We start from the raw sequence: 27,171 nt of genomic DNA on the forward strand, positions 1-27,171 counted from the left end.
GATTGACACCTGGAAAGGCCAGGTAGCATAACACCTGATCCCCAGTGAGCTAAGTCCCCAGGGTGCTGCAGTGCTCTCTGAATTAGAATGGTCACATAAGACAGAGATGGGATGTGTGAGTAAGGGCGCTCCAGAGAAGCAAGACTAGGAAGGGTGTGAATATTGTACACGCAAACACCACCTGTATGGATAAAGATAGGCAGTGACAAGTCCTAGGGACACTAATGCACATCACTGCATTATATACTTTTCTTACTGCAATGACCAAATACACAACAGGATGCAACTTAAGAGAGGAAGTGTTTATTTTGGGCTATAGTGTGTGTGTACAGTCCATGGAAGCAGAATTATGGGGGTATCTATAGATACTGAAGGAAATCCCTTTTAGCCCTCAGCCCAAAGAAAGACCAGGAATCTGTGAGCGTTCTAAGAAACATGTCCTCTCTCTGGGATATTCTATATTGTAATTATCTCATGACGTGGGGTTAGGGTATAAGCTCAAAGCTGGAGCCGTGAGACTCGCCTTCTTAATAAGTCTCCCTTCCTAAGATTCTATACCTTCCCAAAAGAGCCCCAGCAGCTATGAACCAAGCATTCAAACACAGGAGCCTAGGGCGGACACATCACTTTCAAACCTCAGCAGACACCAACAGAGAGAGTTGTAAAAGGTCAATATGTGGGATTGTAGTTGGTCTTTCCTCCATTCAGGCTTTCCACTATTGGGCATACCTGAATCATGAAGGGTCATCATCTTTACTCCAGATTTGCCAACTGAAATACCCACCCCATCTAAAAACTGTCTCTTTAAAACCTTTAGAATCATGGTTGACCAAATATCTGGTACTGTGGCTAACACTTAAGATGGAATGTCACTTTATATCATTCACTGGCAATGTCCAGAGAAAGAGCACTCTTGTTGGCATGTCCAGAGATTCTTTGGTCATTGCTGAGGCTACAGTGTCTTTCCTTAACCTCAGGGCCCCATGCTGTGTTCTGTAAAAATTCCCATAAGGATTCAGAATGTTCTCTTTCAGGATGAGTAGTAGAGAGAAAATGAGGATGACAGTACCCCGGAGCAACAAAAGAGAAGCAGAGGCAGATGAGACTGGTCCAGACCATCATTCTGTAGTATTTTTGCTGAGTGGTGCCTTGTTAAGCCATATCTTTTCCACAGCCTTGTACAGAATACTCAAGTGTAGCATTTCCTCCCCCAAATGTCCCACGGCTCTTCATTAAGATAAAAAAGATGGGAAGGTCCCCAACGAGTTTTTCCAAAGCCAAAGGTAGTCTATTAATCTGTACCAGGAAAAGGCTCCAGAATGGCACCCGGAGGGTCCTTCCACCCCAAAAGGATAGATGGAGATTTGTCCTTATCTGGATTTACAGCAATTCTGTTTCTCAAGCTTGAACTTTCCCTTGTATTGAACGAACACAAAACGGGCTTTGCTGCAGACGCTGAGGACCAGGATGCGACAGAAGTCATTATTTACAGCCTTCCCCTGCCTGCAAAGTCACACAGACAGTCTGGTGGGAGTAGAATAATTAATCAATGATGGGAAATCACCAACAGAGAAGAAAAATGGTTTTGAAAGAAACCCGAGTAATTTCAGCAAGAAAAATAGGCTTTAAATTTGTTAGGAATAACAAGCTCAGGACACAAACAATAAGAGAAAGCTTGGAGAAAGCCCCCGCAAGAGTCCTTCAGAATGGTGTCCAGAGATGATCTTGTTAACATAGGCTCTTTGTAACTATCCTGGGACGTAAACTAAGATTGCTTCAGTCTGCTTTTTCATTACTATCATGAAATACCTGGGACAGACTCTTTAAGAAGAAGAAAATGTACCAGGTGGTAGGGGTGCAGGTATTTAATCCCAGGACCCAGGAGGCAGGATCAGGAGAATCTCTGAGTTTGAGGCCAGCCTGGTCTACAGAAAGAGTTCCAGGACAGCCAGGGATACACAAAGAAATTGTATCTCAAAGAAAAAGAACAAGGAGGAGAAGGAGGTATATTTTAACTAACAGTATAAGATCATCTGCCTTATCTAATAATGACCTTCTTTGTTTACAGAATCTCTGGCCAGTACTTGCATCACAGGAAAAAAATGAGCATGTGTGTGTGTGTGTGTGTGTGTGTATGTGTGTGTGTCTTTTCAATTCTCTACCCCTTTTGCATTGTATCTGTATGCAAAGATACAATAGTTGGGCCTTCACAGTGATGAATTCAATCCATTTCTGAATGTTCCACCTCTATACAGCAACTGTATATCAAGTCTCCATCCTATCTATGAGGATGAAATTTCCAATGTCTTGAAGACATTGACACCATATCCAAACACAAAATGTCAGCCAGTTCACACTGATTACAAATAAAGAGCTGAATGCACCAATACATTAACTTTCACCTTATAAAATTGCCATGTTTTAAAACCCTGTCCACCAATGGAGTGATGAAGGACAGCATCTCCTGTAAAAAGACAGACACACTGACAGCATGCATCCAGGAAGATGTCCTAGGGGCTTCCTCCCCAAACCTGCAGCCACTGTTAATGAGGAAATTATCCAATTGAGGGACACTCTACAAAATGAGACGGCAAGAAAAACATCACTCTTGTCTGGTAGATGGGATAGGCACAAGAAAGGACACAGTTAGTGATTGGCTCTACAGACTGGAGGGCTGATGAGTACTGGCTTGCTTTTCTCTTCAGGTATTACTCTGCTGTTTGGGTTTACAAAGGGCATTGTTGGGTGATTTTCATCCAAAATGTTCTCATAACATGCCTGTCTTTCCCCAAAGCAGTGCAGACATCCTCATGGCCAGTTGAGAGAGGGCACAACACAGAGCTTTGAAGGGAACAAAATGGCAGCAGCCTCATGGCAGAGTCCTTTAGCCCTTCTTCTCAGGGGAGCCTTAAGACAGGGGAGTGGGTGCCCCAACACACTCAGAGCTCTGGAACTGACAACCCACCACCCATAGGTGCAGAGCGGAGCCCAGAAACAGCTGCAGGCATGGTCAAGCATCTAGGGTGGCAACAGAATCTGCCCAGAAACAGCTGCAGGCATGGTCAAGCATCTAGGGTGGCAACAGAACCCACTCAGCCTTCTATGGAAGGGGCTGTCCAGCATCTGGGAGGCTGAAGTGGCGGGGAAGGTCTTGGGGTTCACCCGTTGACTGGCACTCTTGTTCACAGGCTAGTGTGCTGCTGAAATTCTTGCAGCCTCCTCTCTGGCGCTGCTCTGAAGACCGAAATTTGGAATTTTGTTTTGTTTTTAAGGTTTTTCCCTTTTTCTACTTTTATGTGTGCCTGTGGTGTACCTATATGTGAAGGCATGTTTTGTGTATGTGTATAGGTGAGCATGCTCATGTTTGTGTGTGCATGCATTGGGATGTCCCAAGGTTGACATCTTCCTTTATTGCTTTCTACCTTATTCATTGAAGCAGGGTCTCTTGATCAAAAAAACCCACAGTGTACCCAAGTAGCTAGTCTCACTAGCTAGCTTGCTCTAGGAATCCTGTCTCTGCCTTTTGAAATTGCAATTAGACTAGGCAGATATAGCCACCAGACATTTTATATAGGTTTTATGGTGATCCAAACTCTGGTCCTCATGCCTGATCAGCAAATGCTTTCACCACTCCATCATCACCTCAGTCTGTAGATTCATCTTCTTTCTGCATCTTCAGTCGGTGTCAAAGGACTGAGCTAAATCAACAGTTCTCAAGTGTCTTGGGAAATCTGGTGGCAGTGGAGGAGGGTAGACCTATGCAGAAGAACTAGGAGGTGACCATGTGTATGATATATTAAAACCTTCTTGTTTCCCACTCTGTCTTGAGGGTACAGTGTAGCTTTCTGATAGCCACATGATGGGACAAGGCAAGGGACTGAACTTAGGTAGAAAGAGGATGCAACTGTCTTCCCTGCAGCCAAGCTTATGACAGGACTTTCTACTCTTCCTGTGCATGCTCACTCTGCCTTCACATCAAGTGTGGTGAGGACATGGTCCTCTGTCTTCTACCTTCTGTGCCTCTCCTTCCTGTGGATGAACACCCTCCCACCTCCAGTCAAGTGGAAAGGTTCAAGTCCTTGCTCTTGGCTCTGAACATCTTTCTCCTCACCTTCCCCGGAACCCACCACACACCAGTGGGAACCTGTTGTTGTTCTAGATCATCCAGCACATTCCACCCTGTGTTATAAACACATTTTACTTCATTCTTTTCTCTGAAATCTCTAAACAAGCAATACACTTTGGGAAGGCTTGTGTTCAACTGTCATGGTTTACACAGCGTCCCCAGTGTGTCATACTGTCAACCCACAGAGACATTCTAGAAGGCATCTGACTCTCTCCATGTTAAGACACTGAGCCTCGTGGAGGATGCATTTTCTGGAGTTCATAAATTGACATGTGGTTGGGATGGGCCCCAATGTGTCTAGAGGTCTCTTTCACTGAGTTCTCTCTAGTCTGCTCCCATAGGAAAAGTCCAAGCAGAACTCTGTGGGCTCAAAGAGGTCATGATGATCTCAATGGCCTCCTGCTGTTTATCTCACAGGTATAGTTTCTGAGAATGATGCGCTCACAGCCAAAGAACTTCCTGAAAGGCTTTTATGTATTTTTAAGGGCAAAGTCATGTCCCAGTAGCACTGTCTCCTGGATAGATTCTTTAAAAACAAAGTAACAAAAATATTTTATTATTCAATTTTAGATTCTGGGCTCTCCTGAGATTATTTTGTCTTGCTGAGAGCCTCTTTATCCTCAGCGTCTTTGTCATGTTTATTTTTATACTTATAGCAATTCATATACCCTTGTAAGAAATTTTATACTACAAGATAAATGCTAAGCTGTAATATTGAATAACTATTTGAAACCCTAAGATAAGTATTACTGCCTCCAATACAGAACAGTAATCACAGACTACATAAGAAGCTTCCACAAGGTCAAATCGTGGCTCAGAGGGCAAACTGGAAATGCCATTTGTCCACGCCCTTCCTCTCATTTCTCCACTAAACACATTCTCTCGTAAATAATCGACAACAAGCTTGGAAGTTTGACAGGGAATCAGTATTCACAGTGCCACGGTGCTCATCTTCATTACGGTTTTTCTATTTTCTAACTTCCAGATAAAGATAAGAGGAATATTTGCCAAGGCTGGTCACTTCTTTCTTCAAATGTCTTTTGCTAAACTATAAGTTTGTATGAGACTGAAATTGACTTCATGTACTTTATTAGCTATTGAATAGCTTCTGAAAACCCCTCAGATAGCTTCTCACCATGTGACTGAGGACAAGTTGAAACCCAAGTGAAATCCCCTAGGACTGCTTGCCTCTGTGCCCACACATGCACATTGTGTGTGTGTGTTTGTGTGTGTGTGTGTGTGGGTGTGTGTGTGTGAGTGAGTGTGCGTGTATGTGTGTAATATATGGCACAATTTCATTTCCTCTCTGGCTTTTGGAACCTGTGTGGATGCCAAATCAATTATACCTAATTTTATTTATAACGTCTATAACATAATAAAGAAATACCTTTGATGTTATGAAGCTAAGTCAGGAATGACTGCCACCCTCCCTTTATAAGCCAAGACAACAATGAGAAAGAATTTTGTGTGGTGAGAAAAAATATAAAAACTCTCATCCAGAAAGCAGCCGCCCAGAAAGATAGAAAGTAGAAGCTTGCCTGGAAAAAGCAAGCAGCATTCATCGAACAGACCGACACACAGACTCATTTTTATATGCCATAGATACGGCAATGCATGATGATAAAAAAAATCCACTGCAGGAATAAAAATATATTCTCTAGTGTATTATGGTTTACAAGTACTTTCAAATATACAATCTGAACAACGGAAAAAGCAGGTTCTCTCGGGCCTCCCCATCCAGACCCAATTCCTTCAGTCCTTGAGTCCCAGCTTCTCCATCAGAGCAGCCATCTGGGGATGTTGTAGGAGTACCTGGGATGATACAGAACTTAACCTGAAACCTCACAACACCAACAGCCATCATGGTTCAGACCTGGAATGTTCCTCATGGGTGCAAATGGCAAAGACTCGATACCCACTCTGGCAATATTTGTTAATGGGAGAATCTTTAGAAGGTGGAATCTAACAGGAGACTTCTGGGTCATTGAAGAAATATGTTTGAAGGGCATGTGGAACTCTGGGTTTTTCCTCTTTCTTTTGCTCTCCAGCCTTGAGGTGAACAGATTTGAGCTACTGTGCTGCCACAGGCCCAAAAGCAATGGGGCTAGTAAGGAAGCTGCTGGAATCTCCAAAACTGTGGCCACAGGATTTTATTGTTCTTTTTATTTAATTCTGCAGTGGGGATAGAACCGGGGAGTGACTCCTGCAAGGTCAGCAGTGTAAAACTAAAGTAAGCTGTTTCCTACCCTTTCCTTTTTCAGGGAAGTTACTGCGGGGGGGGGGGGGGTTGTGGTAGTTCAGGGAAGCTAACATATGCAGGGGGCGGGGGGGTGGTGGAGCACAGCCCTCCAATGTCTTTCTTGCAGATAGGGAAGCCAAGGCTCCGAAAGACTTGGTGATGTCACCAAGGTTGCAAAACAGACAACGGCAGGGAGAATTTGCACTTACTGCTACTTCTTCAAACCCTCTTTCCAGATTCTGTTTAGAAAACAGCCTAGAGAAAGGGGGGAAATGTGCCCCAAAACCTTACTCAGAAGTCAGCTAACACTAGGGGGAAATGCTGCTGGGCCGAGGAGACTGGCATCTGGGCCCAGCTCACATTCACCAGACTGAAATCCTTCCTTCCTTCCTTCCTTCCTTCCTTCCTTCCTTCCTTCCTTCCTTCCTTCTTTCCTTTCTTCCTTCCTTCCTTCCTTCCTTCTCCCCTCCCTCCCTCCCTCCCTTTCTTCCTGTGTGTGTGTGTATGCTTTCTTGGTAAAGTGAACTATCCTACCTCATCTCTAGAACCATTATGAGATTCAAATAACACCACTTAGTCAACAATTCTAGAATCGCTTCAGTAGATTCATATGCATAGAATGCTCCCAGAGTGGTACTCAACATTTAGACTGTACCTGCGACTGACTGGACATGCCCACATCCACGCACATGCTGTCCTCCACAAGTGAAAGTAAATGGATATGCTATTACATCCTAAGTGTCCTCATCATTTTCTGGGGAGGCCCCATTTGTTGTTATCCATTAAGGCAACTGTAGGAGACCCATTGCTTCTCTGTTCCAGGATTGGAACAGACATGGATCTTTTGTGATTGCCATAGCTATAGGGCCTGGAATACAAGTGAAAAACATATACCAGGCTCATGGAGCTGACATTCGAGTCCACGGAGATTTCCAGTAAATGAGCAGAGAGAAATAAGGACTGCCAGATGAAGTTGAACACATGGAGATAGTAAAAACATGAGCATAAACATGAGCCAAGCACCTTGGCTACATTTTCACACCCCACGGTCAGCTGACTTTACAAGCTGGTCGTATTGCAGGAAGGAAACAATCATACTGGCATCTGGAAGAATCGGTGCTCAGTGACAGAAGTGGCCAAGAACAGAAGAACTGGCTCATCCCACTAAAGAAGGGTCAGAATAGCCAATACGGCTCAAGGAGCCATGAGCAATGAGCTGATAATTTGCCAGCCCCTGTCACGAAAGAGCCTGGTGGGTTGGTTGTATGTGCTACAGGTTGCATTTGATGGCCACAGGGCTTCAAAACTGGAAACCTCATCTACTAAGAATTTGTTTTCTATACAAGCCTGCCATCCACCTGCCTCTTGAGAACTGCGAGCTAAATAATTCTCTTTTATGAATTACCCAGACTCCAACACCGTTACAATGGAAAGCACCCAAGGAACGCGAGGGAAGAGTGCCAAGGATGATGCCTGGGAGATGCAAATATTTACAAGTCTACAGGGAAGCTGGCCAAGCTGAATGGCAGCCAGGGTGGTCTGAGGACTGGACAAGGCCGAGACACAGCATCTCTAAAGCTAAAGAGAATCCAGAGCTGTCTGCAGTGCTCCTAAGAGATCAAAGGCCCTGTACAAGCAACCTTCGGATTTGGTAGCCTGGGGTCAGGGAGAGGACTAGTCAAGAAGTCCTGAGGGTAAGGATGTAGTAGAGAGTTGTGGGCACCCTGTCTCTTTTAATAGCTGTGTCGGCAAAGTCCACAAGTCAAGTCCCTGTGCAGCCCAGAAGAAAGATGGCAGACCCTTTTCTAAAGATAGAAGACTACCGATCTTGCAGAGCTGCGAGTTCTAGAGAGTAAAAGATGAGTTGTGCGACAAAATAAGAGCCAGGAGCTGTCAACGCTGCACGAAACCCCGCGCTGGGGTCTCGAACCACCAGCAGGTGACGCTTCTCTCGGTGACAGTTAGGCTAGGGAACACGCACCACCGGTCCAGCCCTCGCCGACCGCAGGTCCGCCCCGCCCTTTCCGTACATGCGCCCGGTCACCCTTCCCATCCAACAACCTAGGCGTTGTACGTGGCGCTGGCCGCTGCGCATGCTCAACACGGACGGGCGGGGCAAGACGAGGCGGCCCGCACAGCTCGGGTGGGCGGGGCCGTGCCACGCAGCCGTCCGGAGCCACGCCCCCGGCCCTGGGCGGCTGTGCGCGTTCCCGAGCGGCGCGCGCCTCACGCCTTCCCTCCCCGAGGCCTCGCGCGCGCACTACCGCCCACCCCGCGGCTGCCTTCGCCCCTCAGAAAACCAGCGGCGCCATGTCTTCGCCTCCAGAAGGAAAGCTGGAGACCAAAGCTGGACACCCGCCCGCCGGTACTGACTGGTTTGCACTTTGTCTTGGGGCGCCGGGCGGGGGCGGGGCAGGATCGGGGTCCCGGTATCCCGGTGCCCCGTACTAAAGCGATGGGCAGGCGCGCAGGTGAGCGGGACCCGAGGTGCAGGTGAGCGGGGCGCGGGATCCAGCCCTCCCTGGCTGAGACACCCTAGTTGTACAAGTCAAAACTCAAATGTAGGCAATTCCTATGAGGTTACACAGATGTTTGGGGGAAGGAGACCCCCCAACAATTAAAAGGTAGTGTTGAATCATGATGATTAATCGTGGGCTGACAGCATTTCACACTGACAGACCAAAGGAGCGGAAATAATTATGATCATTAATCACCCGGCATGACTTCCTTTACTCATTTTCTTTTCCCATCCAACTTTCTGAAAGTGGCTACAACGGTATTTTTCAAGCAAACCCGAAACTTCTAAGCCAAGGCAGTTCAGTCCAGTAAAGAGCCACCTTTCTTAGGAAATGGCAAGCAACCTTTGTGTGCCCTGGGCACTGGCCTCCACTCAGTTCCTGTTTGTTCCTCCATGGCTGGAGGCGTTGACATTTCTACTGCCCTTTTCTTGTGGCAGGAATACCTGTGGACACACCACAGAGAGCCAGCCTGAAGGCCGTGGGTCCCAGAAGCCAAGTCTACTTAAAGCTCCTCTGGGTCTTGACTGTACACGCTGGTCTAAAACCAGGGCTTGTCCCTGCAAACCTTAGAGGACTGTATGGGGTAGGGACACATCTACACCATCTTTCTGTAGTAAAAACTTATACTCTCCAGCTGCTGGCCCCACTGGTGAACAGGAGCTCCAGGGGAGAGGAAACAGCCTTTAAAGTATGCTGCATTCCAAATCCGGTTCACTGTGACAGTGCTTCTCAACTAACCTAACTGGGTTTAGGAGTTATAGCTATGGGAGTCCTTGTGTTCAGTGTGAGTAAAATACGGTGAGAGAGTCTGGAAGGCTCTGTGTTCAATCCTCACTTCTTACAATACAAATCAACTCGTGGAAAGATTACCTTTAAGGTGCTGGCTCCTACCCCTAGCCAAGTCAGTCGGCAATTGGTACCACCATGTTTCTCTGGTGGAGTCTCACTGAGTGTATTAAACCACCCTTCAGGGTAAGCCCTATGCCCCAGTAAATAGATGGCCAATGCAAAACGAACTCAGTGGGATTTTTGTAGACTTCCTGTCTCATGTGGCTTTCTTTGAGCATTTTTAAAAATCTTAATAGTCTATTGCTTGTGTATTTTGGTTGGTGGTTTTGTGGACTGTGTGTGTGTGTGTGTGTGTGTGTGTGTGTATGTGTGTGAGAGAGAGAGAGAGAGAGAGAGAGTGTGTGTGTAAAGGAGTAAAATAGAGTGGGTAAGGTATTGGGGAAAGAGTTGGGAAAGAGAAAAAACATAATCAGACTATATTGTATGAAGAAAATCTACTAAAAAAATTATACAAACAAGACAACAACACTTCCTTTAAGGAAAGCCTTGACCTTTAATTCCTAAAGGAGTACTTTGTGTCCACCTGCCTGTGGCCCTGAGCTGTTTGTCATGGCCCACACTGTAGGATGACAAGCCTGATTCTCCCAAGATAAGCAGTTCATTAGTGTGTACTGTTGGAAAGACACTGAGTCAAAATAGCACTAATTAAGATACATGTAGAGACTATTCACATGAACATCTTAGGATCCGAGGAAATAAAACACACGTGGGGGAAATTTGACTCAAGAGTTCTGATTTTTCTTTAGTTTGTAAACAGGCTTTTGGATTAGAAATAAAAAACATTGTTGGTGCCTGCAGAGAGAGCCAGGCATGTTGTTAGAGTCTTGAGAAACATCACTGGGCTCCTCGGGGACTCTGGGTTTCTCACCTGGAGTTAGAGGCTGTGGCAGATGGCAGTTCTCTGGGCCAGCCCACCACAGGGCCCAGCCTTAGTGCCATATCTTTTCCTTCTTTGCCTCTGTTTGTTCCTCTAGTTAACCAAACAGATAAATTCAGGTGACCTTTAGATCATTTACCTGACCCAAAAGTCTGGCTGGAGAGTAGCTGTCAGTATCACACGCTGCATATCCCAAGGGCAGCCAGACCTGTGAGCCCAGAGGGGTGGGTGGGAAGATGGTATTCTCAGCAGCGCCCCTAGTGTGCACATTTCTCCCTATCCACAGAAGACCTAGGGCACTGCCTGTTTGTGGCAGGAAGGCCATAGAGTACTTTTTTTTTTTTTTGGTCGGGCAGCACCAGAGAACAGCAGTGCTGCAGAATAAATATTTTTTAAAAGAAGGGCCACCCACTAGGCACGAAGAATAAAGGTTTGCCAAGAACACAGTTCATAAGTCAAAAGGAGTGCCTTAAAAACTTTGGGAAGACTCTCATTCAGTGCTTAAACTGTGTACCAGACTTGTGCTTAAATCTTTAACTGGAAATAATAAAATTCTCTCACCACTCTTCTGCTGTCCTCTCTCGTGTTTTTCTCTGTAACGACCCCCCCCTCCCCTGTCCCTACAGAGCCCCCATTTCCCTCATGGCTCCTCCACCTCCTACTGTCTCCTACTCTTCTGGTTTCCAGGCTTACTAACATCTTTACCTTGGGGGGAGGGGACAGCTGGCACAGTGCCTGGATCAGATACTCAGTAAACAGGCCCAGGAGCATTTCCTCAGGGTGCCTGTTGTGGATTTCCCACCTTGCTCTCCTGGCGTGCCTGTGGCCTCCCTGTCTTCCGCTTTGCCCAGGTGGCTGGATGGTGCCGAGTCAGAGGGAGGAAACGGTAACTGGTAACTAAAACCTGGTCCCAGTTACAACACACCAGCATTTTACTTATGTAAATAGGTGCTGGACGCTTTCGCTACCATAGTCCGCTTTCGAGATGCTGTGGGCAGTGTGGTTTAAATCCCTGGCAGAGCTGTTTGAGGTGACTTGCTAACCCCTAAAAGCTAGTTGTTGGAGACTGGCACCCAGGACCTCCACAGCCTAACCGTGTCCTCACTCCCCGGATGCCACTCTCAAGCTGTGGGATTTACTGGAGGATCTGCCAAAAGAAAGTGGAGGGAAGGACTGAAGGACGGCGCTGCAGAGACCCTTCTGTGATAGGTGGCACTTCATTGTAGTCTGCACATATCTCCCTAACAGTAAGCCAGCCCGTCCTAAGTATACCCACCTGCTCTTCACTGGAAAATGTGTGTGGAGAGACGGGGCGAGAGCATTCCTCTCAGGGCTCTGACTGAGGTAGCCACGTATTAAGAAGCAGCTTTCAGTTCTACCAGCAGTCCTGCAGCAGCCCACACTACATGGTGACTCATCCCTGCCAGTCTCCATGTGATCTGGAGAAAGAAGAGCTTGGCAAATGCAGGTTTCAGGCCTATAGCCCCGGCCACATGCACCCAGTTCCCAGGGGAGTCAAAAGTATAAGTCAAGTCTCACAAATCTTATAATATGATCCCATCGAGTGTTTGTGTTTCCCCACAAAGCGGTTCTCACATCCCCCACAGAACAGAGACGACAAAAACGTAAACGTGACTGTGTGCACGTCAACTACAGCAGGGAAGTAGACCACTTGATATTTTCAGCAACACAGATAATTCAACTCCATTACACTAGTCATTCAGACACGGTTTCAGGACGCATTAAAGCCTGTGGATGATAATTGACCCTGAAGTACTTTCTTACGGAAGCTTTTTGGATTATCCAGAGTGTTCTGTTGCTAGAAATGGAAGATGAATCTGCCTTGTATCGTAGCGAGCTTCCTGTCGTGTACATGGTGAGCAGGTTCCCATGCTCAGCCAGTGAGCCACCCATTGGCCACAGGTTGAAGGGAGCTCCCAGCATGTCGAGGGGCAGAAGACCGTATAGTGACTGGTTTCTGGTAATAGGTGCTGCCTCTGCTCCTTAGACATCTCTGGCTACTTCCCCCTTCTGGAACCTTCTGTGTGTATCCTTTTCTTTTCAGCAGATGCCCGCTGTGTCCTGATGTGGGTTGGCTGTCTCCCATCCATACATCAGACATCTTTTCATTTACATAGGGAGTATTCGCTTGTGTAAAACAACCCTGTGAGGTACAGTGGCTGTCTCCCATCCATACATCAGACATCTTTTCATTTACATAGGGAGTATTCGCTTGTGTAAAACAACCCTGTGAGGTACAGCATGTGAGCTGGAGGAATGGAAGTTCCCTTTTTTCCTGTTGAACCTCCAACAAAGAGCAGTGTGGCGCCGCAGACACTTCTTACCCCTTACCCCATGATGTCTGTGTCTCCCTAGCAGAGTCACTCCTCCTAACTAAGATAGACTGCATTTCCTGCTCCCTTCTGTCCCACACTCCTGTCTCACATACCCCAGGGCCGTTCTCATTCCACCTCCCCTTGCATACACGTCTCTGCAGCACACTGCCTGGGCTTACCCAAACCCAGCATGCAGTTTGTTTTCTTGTGTTCTCTCCACCAAAATGACCATCAGAACCCTTCATCTCTTAAGGGTGGGTTAGCCTCCTTGTAGATAACTTGTCAACAGCCCTTCTCTAATAAGAACAAAGGCAGCTGCCCTTGCACAGGATCTGCAGTCAGGCTTGAGAGACATTGGTGTGCATCATAAATAGCTGTCCCCACTCCCCATTGGGTGCTGTGCCCAGTGCCTGCGGGGTCCTGAAAGAACTTTCTCTCCACACTCCACCATCCTGCTACAGGGTTTTCCAGCCATTTGCGAAGCCTTAGCAATAGCTGCCAGCGACTCCCTCACAATGCTCCACACTGTAACAGCTGAGGGGAGCTTGGTCCATGGATGGCAAGATGGTCACTGGCCCCCTTCATTTGTTTCTAGGATGAGTCTGACAAAAAAAAAAAAAGCTTTGTCTACCCCCTTTCCACTGGGACAGGAAGGCGTCCTACAGATCGCCTTTTATTTCTCACTTTCTTCCCTCCTACAGGTGATATAATGATCAGGACCTGTCCATAGTCTGTCTCTATGCTATGCTTGGAAGGATTCCCAGTGATTAGTGATGTAGATCATCTAGATCTGTTTGGTCCAGCTGTGCCTCTTGCAGGCTGTGCCCCTGGGGGAAACTGGCTTGGTACTGCATGTCTCTGGCCCTGTCACAGGGGACTAAAGTATGGTGGGTGATGGTGAGGTGATGTTGTCTAGAACATCATGGCAGTAAAAAAAGAGCAGAGGTGGCAGACCTACCCAGGATCTGGGAGTCTCTGGAAGAGTCCTTACCTAGTGCTGGTGTCCTAATGAAGGTCTGATGATTGCCAGCCATCATGTCAGTAACGCAGTGGTCTCCTTCCCTATGAGTTCTGTAGCCTCCACAGTGAGATGTTCAAGCACAGAGGGTTTGAGCACATGGGACCTTTCTGAGCCCTGAATTGTCATTTTCAGCACTGGCTTGGTAGAGTGGAGCACATCTTGTATGCCAGACTCTCTCAAGAGATGTAGAAGCTAATTCAGCTATCCTCGGTGTCTCTGGGAGGGAGGGACTTGCCACTCTCTCTTCACAGATAGAGGCCCCTGAGGCACAGAGTGTCAGGCATGCATTTGCATTCATATACACAAGTGTATGCAGAGCTGAGGTTTGAACCTGAAGGCCCAGGATCCAGGCCTTAACCTCAGCAATACAGTCAGGCTAAAAGGAATCTGTCTCTCTTCAAATGTGAGTCTCTCATTTCAGTAATAGCCATCCCCCCAAAATCTTAAATTTTCCTTTTCTACTGTCAAGAAAAAAACAAAAAACAAAAAAACCCTAGATTTGCAAATGATTCTACAGATTTCTAGTTTTTCAAACAGAATTCTAGATAAGCTGATAGGACCATTGCAATATGCTGTCACAACTTTTCCCATTCTTGCAAGCTAAACTGAATCTGCCCCAGCCTTGTGTTACTGTCAACATTGCCACTTTTATTGCTGCATTAATCACAAGCACACTGAGATGGATTAATGAAGTTAATTGTTTTTAGAAATGGCATCAAATGTAAGTGCTGATGCTAGGTGACTGAGCTCTGTCACCAAGGGCTTCTGTGGGGAATGGACAGGCTGTTCCAGGGGCGGCACCTCCAGAGGTGTGGTCATTTCAGATGTCACTTTGACATTCACTGCCAGCTCTCTTTGTCTTCTTTAACTAGACCATCTCACTTGCAGGAGTACATCGTATCTGTGAACTGCCATATTTGAAATGTTCCAAAGACACCATTTTTCAATAATTGTTCATTCTTTTGTCACCACTCCTGTAACAGGATGCCACAGATGGGCAGCTCCCACAGTCGACATTTCTTTCTCATGGTCCTGGAGGCTGGCAATCCAAGATTAAAGTGTTGACAGGCCTGGTTTCTCCTGAGCCTTCTTTTCTCTCTTCCTCTTTCCCTCCCTTCCTGCCTACACCCTAGATCTGGCAAGTGGCCTCCCTTGACCATTTCTCCATGGATGTGCATCCTGGTGCACAAGTTCTGTTGCATTGGGATCATCTTGGATTTTAACTTATCTCTTCAGAGGCCTTGATGCCAAACACTATCACAATCTTCAGTCTGTGGGTAGTGATACTTCACCATATGTTTGTGATGTCAAATACTGTTACAGTGTTCAGGTGGTGACAATTAATACTTCACTGTATGTATTTCATTATACAACAGCATCTTTCATCAGTTTCTGGTGGGCATGGGCAGGAGGGAGAAAGTATATTCTAAAAGCCACTTAGGGAGCAGTTCTAGACTCTTTGTTTTGTGAAAACAATCCATTATTCTCATATAGAAAAGCATTTTAATGTACCACAGAGTTTTAATCCAGGTATTTCAGTGGAGCAGAAGCCTTATATTAAATAGTTTTTGTTTTTTCGTTTTGTTTTTTTGGGTTTTTTTTGTTTGTTTGTTTTTTTAGTCTGAACTCAAAGTAAAAGAAATCACTAAGGACCAACAACAAAGAAGGATATGAAAATGAAACTTGGGCCTTAGTTGGTTGGGGGTTGGGTGTAGGACACCAGACACCAGCATAAAGCTGGAAGCTTAGAGGTCAAACCTTGTGGAGGAGAGGCTTATCCAGCCTCACAGTGACACAGCAAGAAGCTGACCCCCATTAGCCCAGGCTCCAAGTGGGAATAAAAGTTCAAGGGAGAATTTGTAAACACAGGAATGATTTGAGTGGAGGTTGAGTTAAAATATATATTATATGGTATGTCCATTGCCTTTCTAGTCTATAAAAAATATCTGCCAGATGCAGCTTACAGAAGGACAGATTAATTTTGGTTCACAGTCTCAGTCTCTTGACACCAAAGAGGTGTGGTGGCAGTCACACAGGGTATAGTGAAGACTTCTCATTCTTGGCAGATCAGTGCCCAGGACTGGAACCAGAACTGAGTTATAACACCTTCACTGTCACCCCTGCCCCCTTGAACTGCTTATATTCAAGCCTAAAGACCTTGTCTCAAAGTTCCACCCCCTTGTTAAGCAGAGCCACCAACTAGAGGCCAAAAGCTCCAAACACAGCCCTGTGGGACATGCCACATTCAAACCATCACATCTGTGGCCCTTCCATGCTACGAAACCCATCTGAAGGATGACAGAACCTGAACAAAAATAGCTGCTTCCTCTCTACAGAGCTATTGTCTGTACCAGGACCCCATAGGATCCTAATGAGTTCAGGAAAGACAGCACATGACCCACAGCCATCCAGCCCAGGAACAAGAACAGCAGACAGAGGCAGACAGCAAGAGTAGACACACAGGACCCCAGATGACTGAATAGCTGGGCAGGCAACTGTAAGACAGGTGTGCCTGAAACAAATACTAGATTAGAGACAAGGGAAGAGTAAATCCCCAGCAAATAAGACGCAAGGATGTAGAGACAAAGCTAAGCTCTTTAAAGAGAAGTTATTAAACATCAACTGTTAAAATAAAAGATAGATTTCTGAGAGCATTGTTAAAGAGGATCTTTTTTTTTTTCCAAAGTAGCTTGGCATTCCTGTACTAACGGGTGAGACACAGAGATTTTAGTTTCCACCACAGACTGGCAGGTATACTGTTCAAGCACAGACCTCTGATCTACTGGTCCATTCTTCTGCCTTCTGGGGACAGCTCTTTTGCCTACTGATCGATCACAAGAAGCCAGTGTCCTTGTCTTTCCACGTTTTCCAGGGAAACCAGAGTCCAAGCCTGGGAAGACCTTTAGCTATTCCTCCCTGTCCACTGTAAACTTGCCTATCCTTGTAACCCAGCAGGATCCATCCAAAGGAAGAACACCGGAGACAAGTTGACTACTCCACTTCAAGGGATACAAGCTGTGTTGTGATAGAAGTGTAGATAGCTAACCTCAAGAGGAAGGGAGGGGCTCTGTGGGTGCAACAGAATACCACACCAGGATACTACGGTCCTTATTTAGAGGTCTCTATTTTAGGAGGTTCACCGTCTTTAAAGCTGTTTGTTGGCAAGTACTGGTGATGAAAAATAATTACATTTTAAAGGAAACAAGAAAACAGTTATCCTGGGCCAGGTTGGCATAAATGTCTCAGGAACACAGAAGTAGGTAACTGATATAACCCCTGTGAAAGAGGTGACAAGCTTTTGTAGCCCCAGAAGAAAGCCAGAAGTCAGTACAGTGGGCAGATACCTGGTAGGGATCATCAAGTAGGTGGCTGTACAGGTGGGAAATCTTTCCTGTAGGTTTTTGATGTCACTGCAGTCTTAGCTTTAGGTCTGGTAGAGGCTACCAGTCTGCTTAGGAATACATTCTTAGAGAGTTATCCAAGTCTTGACAGCATTAGCTTAGCAACAGAGGTTGAAGGTCAGTGGCTGTTAATGGCTGAATGCAGCCCAGGTAATTTAAACTCTCAGCCCACAAGACCCCCTCTATTCACTACCACAGTGCTCACTCAACTCAGGTGACGCTGGGCCTTCTACAGGGTCTTTAGATAGATCAGCTTTTCAAAGCTCCTCAGCTTCATACCACCGTGTAAGGTGTAGAGCCAGCATTTGTAGACCATATTGTAGACCACTGCTACTAAAAGCTGAACCCCAGGATAATTGGGGGGGGGATTTGCTGTCAGATACATTTGGGGTGACTTCAAGCTCCATTCCACCAAAAAAGCTTCTTGATGCACGCCAACATGATGAATGCTCAAAAAGTCTTCCTTGGACCCTTTTGGGGCTGGGGAGATGGCTAAGTTGGTACTGAAAGCCCAGGGATCTGAGTTCAGATTCCTGGCATCCACATCAAAGCTAGTTCATATCTGTAATCCCACTGCTAGGGAGGAAAGATAGACTGATTCTCAGGACTCAGCTGTCTCAGAAAAGCAGGTGGAGAAAAAAAAGACCCAGTGTTCACCTCTGACCTCCACACTCACACACTTAGCTCTGCCTACCTGGCGTTCCCCACACTCTCGTGCCTTCCATCGTAGAATCTCCACATCCAACCGCCTACCCCATTATAAAATAATCACATCAGCCACTGAGTCAGTAACGATCAGATCACAAAGAGACCCCACTTCACACTGACTGGTGTGGCTGCAGTTAGAAGTAACAAGTGTGGATACATGTGTAGTCACTGGGGGGCCTGGTCCATGCCTACTGATTTCTCAGTGGGGTATACAGAGTTCCTGTTGCACCCAAAAATCCCATTCGTATATACAGATCTGAGGAAATGAACACACAGAGACAGAAAACGATGTAAATGGTATCCAGAGCTGCAGTGCTCCTAACAGCCCAAACTGCCAGCAACCTAAATGCCCACCACCTGACGAGTGGCTAAATCAAAACGTGGTAAGGCCCGGCAGAGCGCATATTTGGCATTAAGAGGGAATGAAGCCCTAGTACATGGGGTAACCCAAGTGAACCTTGAAAATAAGGAAAAGAGTCAGTAACCAAATTCTGTGTTTTATTATTTCTTCTCCACCCTAGATTTCCAGAATAGGAAAGTCTGACTGAAGGTTACCAGGAGCCAAGGAGGGATGGACAGGAAGATTGTTCATGGGTACAGGTCTTCTCATGGAGTGATGAACGCAGTCTTAGCAGTGGCCACACATAACTCAGGCTGTGTTAGACAGTCTAACTGGGTGAACTCTGTTTCCATAAAACTGCTTTTAAAAAGGAAGTAACATCCAGCGACAGAGCATCTGTAGCCCAGTTTGGGAAGGATTGCTCCGAATGGCCTTTGCAGGCCCTATCTGGGCTCTGAGAACGGCCCAGGAGCAGACTCTTGAATAGAGTCTTGGGGCTGGGAAAACCATTTCAGTCCAGTGCTTACTTTGAAGGCCTGGAATCGTGAGTTCAGATTGCTGGCACACACCTAAAAAGCTGGGCAAGATTCATGTTGTAATCGGTGCTAGGAAGGCAGAGATAGACAGATTCTTAAAACTTCCTGGGCATCCATGACTGTGTCACCCCATTCAAACCACTGGTATTTGAAGAACTAAGATCACCAGGCAGGGTTGAAGTGGCCTGTGTTATGTCTATATAACATACAGACCCTAACCAGTAGCCACTTTGTCATGTGGCATGTGTTCTGCTTATGCTGCTGCTCTTAGAAAGTACTTCAGAGGTGAAGAGAAAGGAACATTGGAGCCTTGGGGAGCTCGTGAGACATACAAGGGCGCCGAGGGCTCCACTGTGTCCAGTCTTTGCTACACCCCCCTCCCGTGTTTATGATTGTTTCTCTTCTTGGAGTCCATTCAATAACAGTGGCTCTCCACCTCATCCACAGGCAGATGCACCTCCACACTGGTCACCCCTGCCTCTGTTTGTATTTCAGTGAAAGCCGGCGGGATGCGGATTGTGCAGAAACACCCACATACCGGAGATGCGAAGGAAGAGAGAGACAAGGATGACCAAGAATGGGAAAGCACCAGGTGAGGAAAGGCCGGTGACTCGAGCAGACTGCGAAATGACCACTCGGTTAAATATTAATGTCTGTGCTGTGCTTCTGGGAACTCCTGGGCTTCCAGCCCCTGTGCTGTGTGTTTTCGATTCCCATCATGAGGTAGGGTTCTGTGCTAGCAGGAAAGAGCCAGTGCGTCCCTCTGGCCCACCTCCCTATGCACCCTGTCGTCTTTTTTAGTCAGGGCTGCTGAACCCAGGAGCTGAGCAGGTACACAGCCTTACCCTGTGACACTTTCCTCTGGGACTCTAGTAGGACACACAGCTTCCACCTCTCCTGGCAGGTCACCATGCTGGAATAGAGGAAATTGATTCTTGTGCTTAATGGATCTTTGTGCTCAGGCTTCTGCCCAGTCTAGAGACATGGGTAGCGCCTGTCTGTGGTCAAGAGCTCTCACTAGTGCTGCAGACTGAACCCCGCTGGACACCCCTCTGATCACTCACACTAGTGTAATTTTAGTTGTCTACATAGAGAACTCCTGAGTTCAGAAATGCTTTGCAGGCAGGTCTGTAGATAACAAGCTACTCTTTAAGTGACCAGATATGTCCGTCAGTGACATCCCTGCCACAGCCTTCCTGGGTCCTGGATTCTGGTCTCCCATCTCTGTTTCCTACCTGTTTTCCTTGAAGTTTCTCATCTCAAAGTTTGAGTCACTGTGAGTAACCCTGTCATAGCATGGTCACCACAGACACAACCGAATGCATCCACGGGAAAGAACATCAGAAGTACAGTCCTCTGCTCAGAACTTGACTGCAGACAGTGTCTCTACTCTTAACAGGAAGGAAAGGGGGAGTAGCCATGAAAGGAGGAATGGAAGAGGTGAACCCTTATTTCTGTGGTCCAGCCTCTAGACTTTGGGGGATGCAAAGTTATCTCTGTGCATAGGAGCAGAGACAAGACGATCCCTTACACTTCTTCCTGACTTTCCTATGAGGTGAAGTCCAACAGCTGGAGGAGATGAGAAGCTTAAATAACAGAGAATGGGTGTCAGTGAGAGAAAGATTGGATGTGCCCGCCTTAGGTTACAGCATCTTCCTCACCTCTGTCCAGCTTGGGATTTTGAAGCAAGCTGATTGCAGATTTATATAGATGTGACCAAAGAATCTCTGTTGTGCCTCCCTGAAGTCAGACCGCTGTGTTCCTTGTGGGTCTATTGGCTTTGCCTTGGCTCTTCACCAGTGTGGGTTGAACCATGTGACCTCATGGGAGCATATCCAGAGGGGGAGACATCTGTGGACACCAGGCTGAGGATCTGTGTTGCCAATACAGGCATCAGGCCTCGTGTCCTGTGTGATGGTGTAAAGTTGCTACAATCCAGGCTGGCCTCAGACTCACAATTCTACTGTCTCTTGAGTGTTAGACTCACAGGTGTATGCCACCACACCGACTCATCATTGCTAATTTGTGGTGTGTAAGGAGCCTGCTTGTTCCTGAACATTCCATGCACCTTGATCCGCAGGATTCTCATTACACTGTTATTTTCCCTGCTTGAGAGTTGCCTATTATCCCCATTCCAGAATACCCACTCCTTAATTCTCCGGAGAGTAGGCTCAGCTTCCATGGATACTTACAAATAAGTGGCAGAGTGCAGGCAGCTGGCTCCTTGCTCCTCATGGTCAGCCTCCAGGCTGTGCTTCCCCACTGAGCTCCCGTGTGGGGCTAGACACTTGCTTACTAATGCACATCAGGTTAGATGCCACCTAAAACTCGGTATCCCTATGGCCTCTGTGTGAACGAAGAAGGCAAGATTTAGGGAGGTCGCCCAGCCAGCTGATGCTTACCTAGTCAGGGCGTAGCCAGAATTCAGCCCACCTTGGCTACACAGAGGGCAGTCTGGGGCCTTCTCTGTCTAAAACGAGTTAGTTCTGAAAGTCTGTTCATCTCAAATCCATAACCCTCCCTAACTCTACACCTTTGCCATAAAAAGAGGGTAAAAGATCAGTTTTCAGCAAGGCTCCAGGAGACCTGACTGCCTTCACTTTGTCTATGGAAAAACCTGCTTATTTTCAGAATGTATAAAATACATAGGCATCCTCTCGGGTGTGGCATTGGACATGCAATTTGGCCGGACACATTCTCACTCATGCTCCTAAGCTTTTACATTCTTGCATGTTTTGATTGAAGTGTTCTCCGAAAATAAGCACGCTGTCTACGTCTGCAAACTCCTTTTTAGACACTTCCTGAATGTTTAAGACTGTTTACTGACTCATTTCTGATGGCTTCCCTCTTCCTCTTGAAGGCAGAGCACGGATTACAGAGAAAATGAACATTCAAAGCCCTGAGGGGATTGTTATGTGACCCAAAGAACCCACAACCTTCCCTCGTAATTATCTCCTGGAGTAAGCTTATGCATCCCTTACTCCCTTAATCTTTAATTTTCCAGAGATTTAAAAATAATGCCTTATGTCATCAGAGTGTATTGAGATACTACATTTAAGGGAAAAGGAAGAATATATCAACACCATGAGAATCAGGGCTGGAGAGATGGCTCAGTGGTTAAGAGTACTGGCTCTTCTTATAGAGGAACTCAGTTCAATTCCCAGCACCCACATGGAGGATCACAAGCATCTATGACTCCAGCTTGGGATAGGATGGCTCTTCTGCACATGTGGTACATATACAGTCATGCAGACAAAATGCTCATACATAGAAGATAATAACGTGTGAAAAGGGAGAACCTTGTAACTGTTCTAAGACCACTCTCTTGGTGTTCCTTCTATTCTCTCTGTACTCTCAGCACACAGACCCGTGTGTGTGTGTGTGTGTGTGTGTGTGTGTGTGTGTGTGTGTGTTTTCCTGCTATTGCCTCTCTCTTTGAGCTCCTGGTGATCTCTGGACTCTCAGTATAGCATGCCGGGAACTGCCTAATCACGCCACTCCAGAGGACCCAGCTTCAGTTTGTAGCACTTGCTGTTTTTGTGAGGTAAATACTCCCACACGGCCTGTTTGAAGTAGAAACATGATATCACTGAGCACCGACATGTGAAGAGGGACCTCTAGCCTTCGCTCACACCAGAGTAGGCTCTAGCGTTCCAGGGATTACAGCCCCCTTGTGCATAGTTAGGTTTGTTGTTTACAGTCCATGGTCTTAAAGCGGTTTAAAGGTATGAACTACTTTACGATCCACTGTAGATGTCCACTTACTTATTCTGTCTGGTGTCCTCTATAGTGAAGGTGCAGAGCTTGGAAATGGGTTAAGTATGCCCCTCAGACACTCACTGTTGGAGTTTAGCCTCCACTGTGAGGCAATGAAGAAGTGGAGAAGTGGTCACACTAGCAGGACTTAAGAGGTGATTGTGCTTTGGTATGTCGTAGCCTGGACCCACGACGGAATTCCAGTGGCTTTACAAGACAAGGCAGGACACAGGAGGGAAGGTGGGAAGGGAGATGGAGAGGAGATGGAAGGGGGGAGAGAGAGAGAGAGAGAGAGAGAGAGAGAGAGAGAGAGAGAGAGAGAGGGAGGGAGGGAGAGAGAGAGAGAGAGAGAGTGCAAGCAAGAGAGGACTGATGCATGTCCGATACCCCCAAGCTGCTCCAAACCTCCTAGGAACTCTCGTCAGATGCAACCCCTGACCTCGGACTAGACTATGAGCCAAAGTAAAGGCTCTTTTCCTTAAAATTAGATTGCTACACTGTAGTGACAGAAAATAGACTACGATAGAAGGTCCCTTGGGAATGAAGTCTTTCATCTCTTATCCACCTGAAAATGTATTTTCTGGGCTTTAACTTTGAAAAGATGGTGTATTTGTTAGCCTCCCTGTCACTGTGACAGAGTGCATGTCATAAACAATGTAAAAGGAGAGATCTGTGCTGTACTTCAGGGTCGGTGTGCTCGCTCACTCAGCTCAGGGCTTGGACAGCACATTGTGCTGGAGGAGTCTGTGCTGAATGAGGGGCTTCTCCTCAAGATGGGCAGGAAGTGGAGGGATCTGTGGACCATGGCCATGGTATTGTCCCTGTGCTGGTTTGATAGGCTTCCCTTCTGTCTCATGGCTGCGGTGATACGGGTCCCCCTGTTCTGCCGTGCCTCCCCTCACTGATGAACTGACCAAATCGGTCTTTCATAAAGTTTTTTTTCCGGAAAAGTATTTGGTCGCAGCAGTGTTTCAACGGAAGCAGAGAACTGGAACTAGCAATGGGGCCATCGCTGTGACAGCCTGGCCATGTGACCCAACAAGAGTGTGGAGGTACAGAGCAGAGACAACAGTATAAGACACATAGCCCTGGGGCTTACCTAGGAACAGCAGGTTTTCTGAGGCCCCTCCACCCCTCCATGCCAACAAGGGAAGACCTCTCCTGAGGTGTCTGGAAGCGATCACAGATGCTCTGCTTCAAGGTGACACTGGCCATGCACAGTTCCTCCAGAGCCAGCAGTGTCTGATGTTCGGTGTTTGATAGATATGTGCCACAAATGCTCTGCCTTTCACACACACACACACACACACACACACACACACACACACTGCCTCTTCCTACCTTCTGTCTCCATGAACACATTTCCCCTTATTGCATTAGGGGCTTACCCTGGTGACCTCCCTTTAACTATCTCTGCGAAGGCCCTATAATGTCCAAATAATGTCCTATTTTGAAAACTTGAAGGTTTAAGATTTTGCTATACCCCCTTTAGAATGACCCCATAACAGATGCCAAATGGTGACCCATTGCAGTCTTAATGGTTCTCTCAATAAGTTGTCCTTGGGGATAAGAAGTCAGGAACTCAGAACTTCTGAGTCAAAGGATAGCACAGCTGGGTGCTGCTTAGGTCACAAGGCCCCTGCATGGCAATTTTTATGTTCGAGTTGTGAGTTGAATATTTAAACCCTAATGGCTCTGCATGGTGGACTAATGTGAAAATCATCTGTAAGTTCAGTGTTGCCTTTGTGTCCAGGCCAGTCACAAGCTGTGTCCTTTCCCCCTGACATGTACGCAGATACAGGCAGGCTACGATGGCTTGATGCCAGCAGATCAAGCCCAGTGTTGTCTTTGGGTCCCAGTGACATAGCTGCTGACCCAGGTGTTGGTATGGCGTGGACATCAGAACCTTGTGCTGCACCAGAGGGCCCTGTGTGACATGAAAGGTCTTTATAGAGGGCTGACTCGAGGCCCCCGTATATGGCCTGAAATGACACAGCAGAGAGAGAAACTGTCAGCAAGACCATCAGGTAGTTAAGATGTTCCTAAAGAGGAAGAGAGCCGTCATCTCTGCTCGGGTAAGGAAGGTGGGAGGTCGGTAGGCCCATCAGTCAGCTCTTCATCAGGGTGGCCTGGGTGAGACTGGTCTATCTTCAGTCTAAGTCTGCAGATAGAATTGGTGCAGTGTGTCTCAGTTGCGTAGTAGTGAGGGACAGAATGAGAGTCATCATTTTACCTGTGACTACTCAGAAGGTTGGCAGAGCAAGTACTGGCTCCATCCCTCCATTAGGCAGCAGGGTGGGCTCAGAGCATCAGCTGCACTCTGTCAAGCTACATCCACTAGCATCCAGAAGAGAGCTGCAGTGTGGTGTCTGTCTGCCTCAGTGACTTTCCAGGCTATCCCTTGGCTACTGCCCAGAGTCACAGACGGGTCCACTGTCAAGGCAATGAGCTGACTATCTCTCTTAAGTTTCCTGGGCTGTAATGGCAATGTGCCGCAGGCTGTGTGTGTTAAACAGCAGAACTGTGATCTCTTGTGCTCTGAAAACTTGAGGTCAGGTACCAACAGCCACACTGCTTCTGATGTGCCAGGGAGGGATTTGCCCTGGTTCTCTCAGCTTCTGGTGGCTCATCAGCATGCTGACAGAACTCCAGCCCTGCCTGTATGGAGTCTACTCATCACAACTCTGTCCAATTCCATCTGCAAAAGGCGACTAGTCATGGTAGAGTAGGACTCACCCAAGGTTATATGAGGTCACTTAACAAATCACAACTGCAGTGATGGTACTTACAGACAAAGCCACATTCTGAGACACTGTGGGCTAGCTCTTCAACATAGGTTCTGTGGACAACTCCACCACACCCCACTGTCATTCCAAAGGCTGTGGTGGTAAAATAATCTATGAAGTTCCCATGGCAAAGGAGCCCCTCCGCCAGCCTTTACTGCTGTCCAGGCTGAGCACCATAGCAACCTGTCTTCCAGGCCTTGTGGATATTCTGGTCTAAAGGTGTGGCCCCAAACTTTAATCTCTTGCCCCATCAGTTCTAAAGAATGATTTCTGCATTCATTCTGTTTAAGAGTTTGAGGAAAGCCTCACCATGCAGTCTAGGCTGGCTTCAAACATGAGATCCTTTTGCTAGAGACTCTCAATGCCTGGGTCATTTTTATAGTATACACACACATACACACACATACACACACACACACACACACACACACACACACACACACTGTTTAGTGCTATACCTCAATTCTGTAAGTTATATAACATCTACAAAACAGAAGGCAACCTAACTGATAAAAGTGAAATCAGCAATAGAACTTGATACTACCATCAGCTAAATATCTCAAGGTCCTACCATTCTTGTAGCGAAGTTTCCCATTAGTGAGGCTGTGATTTGACATTTCTAATGACCTTCTGGGTAATTTCAGGTTTGGTGGAGGTGAACTGCTTCTTGTCAGACCCAATTAGACCGTTGGCATTTACCACATCGTTGGTGATGAACTGAGATGTGAATATTTTCTTTCCTTTCTGCTCCCAAGTGCTCATTTAGGTTAGCGTCCTTATAAGCCACTTGTCTGTTTTGTGAAAGCTTGTTTAGTTAGATTCGTTCCTAAGACATCATTTGGACATAGCTCTGGGCTCTTGAGGTGTGTCTAGGATGAACTGAGACTGTTGGCCTCAGGAAACCACCAGCCACACACAGCTGTACATAGATTGCAAGGTGCCGAGGGCAGATGGAGGGGTGTGGCTCTGTGAGGGATCACCCTATCTTCCTGAGAGATCTAGTGATGGACACTCCACCTGCAAACAAGTGTATCAGTCCACATGTTAGGTGGTGTCAGTATGGTTTCTTAGAGGCGACCGAGTGTAAATGTACTGGGTTACCATGCTCATCATTTTCCAGACTGACCACAGCCATCTAAAGCTCAAGGCCATACCTTCATTGAGTGATTCTCAGCACCAATGCCCATCTTGTCGTTATGTACAGCAGAAGTTAAACCTTCCTTCCAAACACACGGAGCATGAGTTTTAGCATGAGACAAGAATGTTGAAGACATTCTAGTCAGAATCCCCCTGTGAGCAGAAAGCAGGGTATGTGTGGCAAACAGCCCCACGGGAGTTGGCCATTTCCCCTCATCCAGGCTGATCTCCCTCACCAGGTGAGCAGCACAGGAGAGTGCGTTAGGTGCACAGTGCATGGAAGTGTCTCCATGCAGTGACCAAGCATGTGGGTTATCATAAATCACAGGATTCTGGCTGGACTCTTTGGGTCTGGGATGAGAAAGGAGGTATGAAGTCTCAGCCGTCCTTGGGGCCACACTGCTGGTAATGGGCTTTGAGGAAGCATTTATATAACATCTGACAAAACCTGAAGTGGTTTGTCAGCCCCTCAGCAGTTCTTAAGAACCAGCTGCAACCCCCATTCCAGGAGCCCCCCCCCTCAGCAAGTGGAGGGGGGAG

The 27,171-nt window shown here is 46.9% G+C and overlaps 1 protein-coding gene across 1 annotated transcript in view; it reads left to right on the forward strand.

Moving 5' to 3' along the window:
* The first annotated feature begins 8,536 nt into the window (after positions 1–8,536).
* Dap (death associated protein) overlaps positions 8,537–27,171 on the forward strand; it is a 54,826-nt gene continuing 36,191 nt past the window's right edge. Inside the window, exons 1-2 of the mRNA XM_031359999.1 lie at positions 8,537–8,730; positions 19,448–19,544. Of these exons, the coding sequence (XP_031215859.1) occupies positions 8,676–8,730; positions 19,448–19,544 (152 nt within the window). The 5' untranslated portion in view covers positions 8,537–8,675. The remainder of the gene's footprint in view (positions 8,731–19,447; positions 19,545–27,171) is intronic.

Source organism: Mastomys coucha, unplaced genomic scaffold (genome assembly GCF_008632895.1).
Source record: "Mastomys coucha isolate ucsf_1 unplaced genomic scaffold, UCSF_Mcou_1 pScaffold8, whole genome shotgun sequence".
Lineage (NCBI taxonomy): Eukaryota > Metazoa > Chordata > Mammalia > Rodentia > Muridae > Mastomys > Mastomys coucha.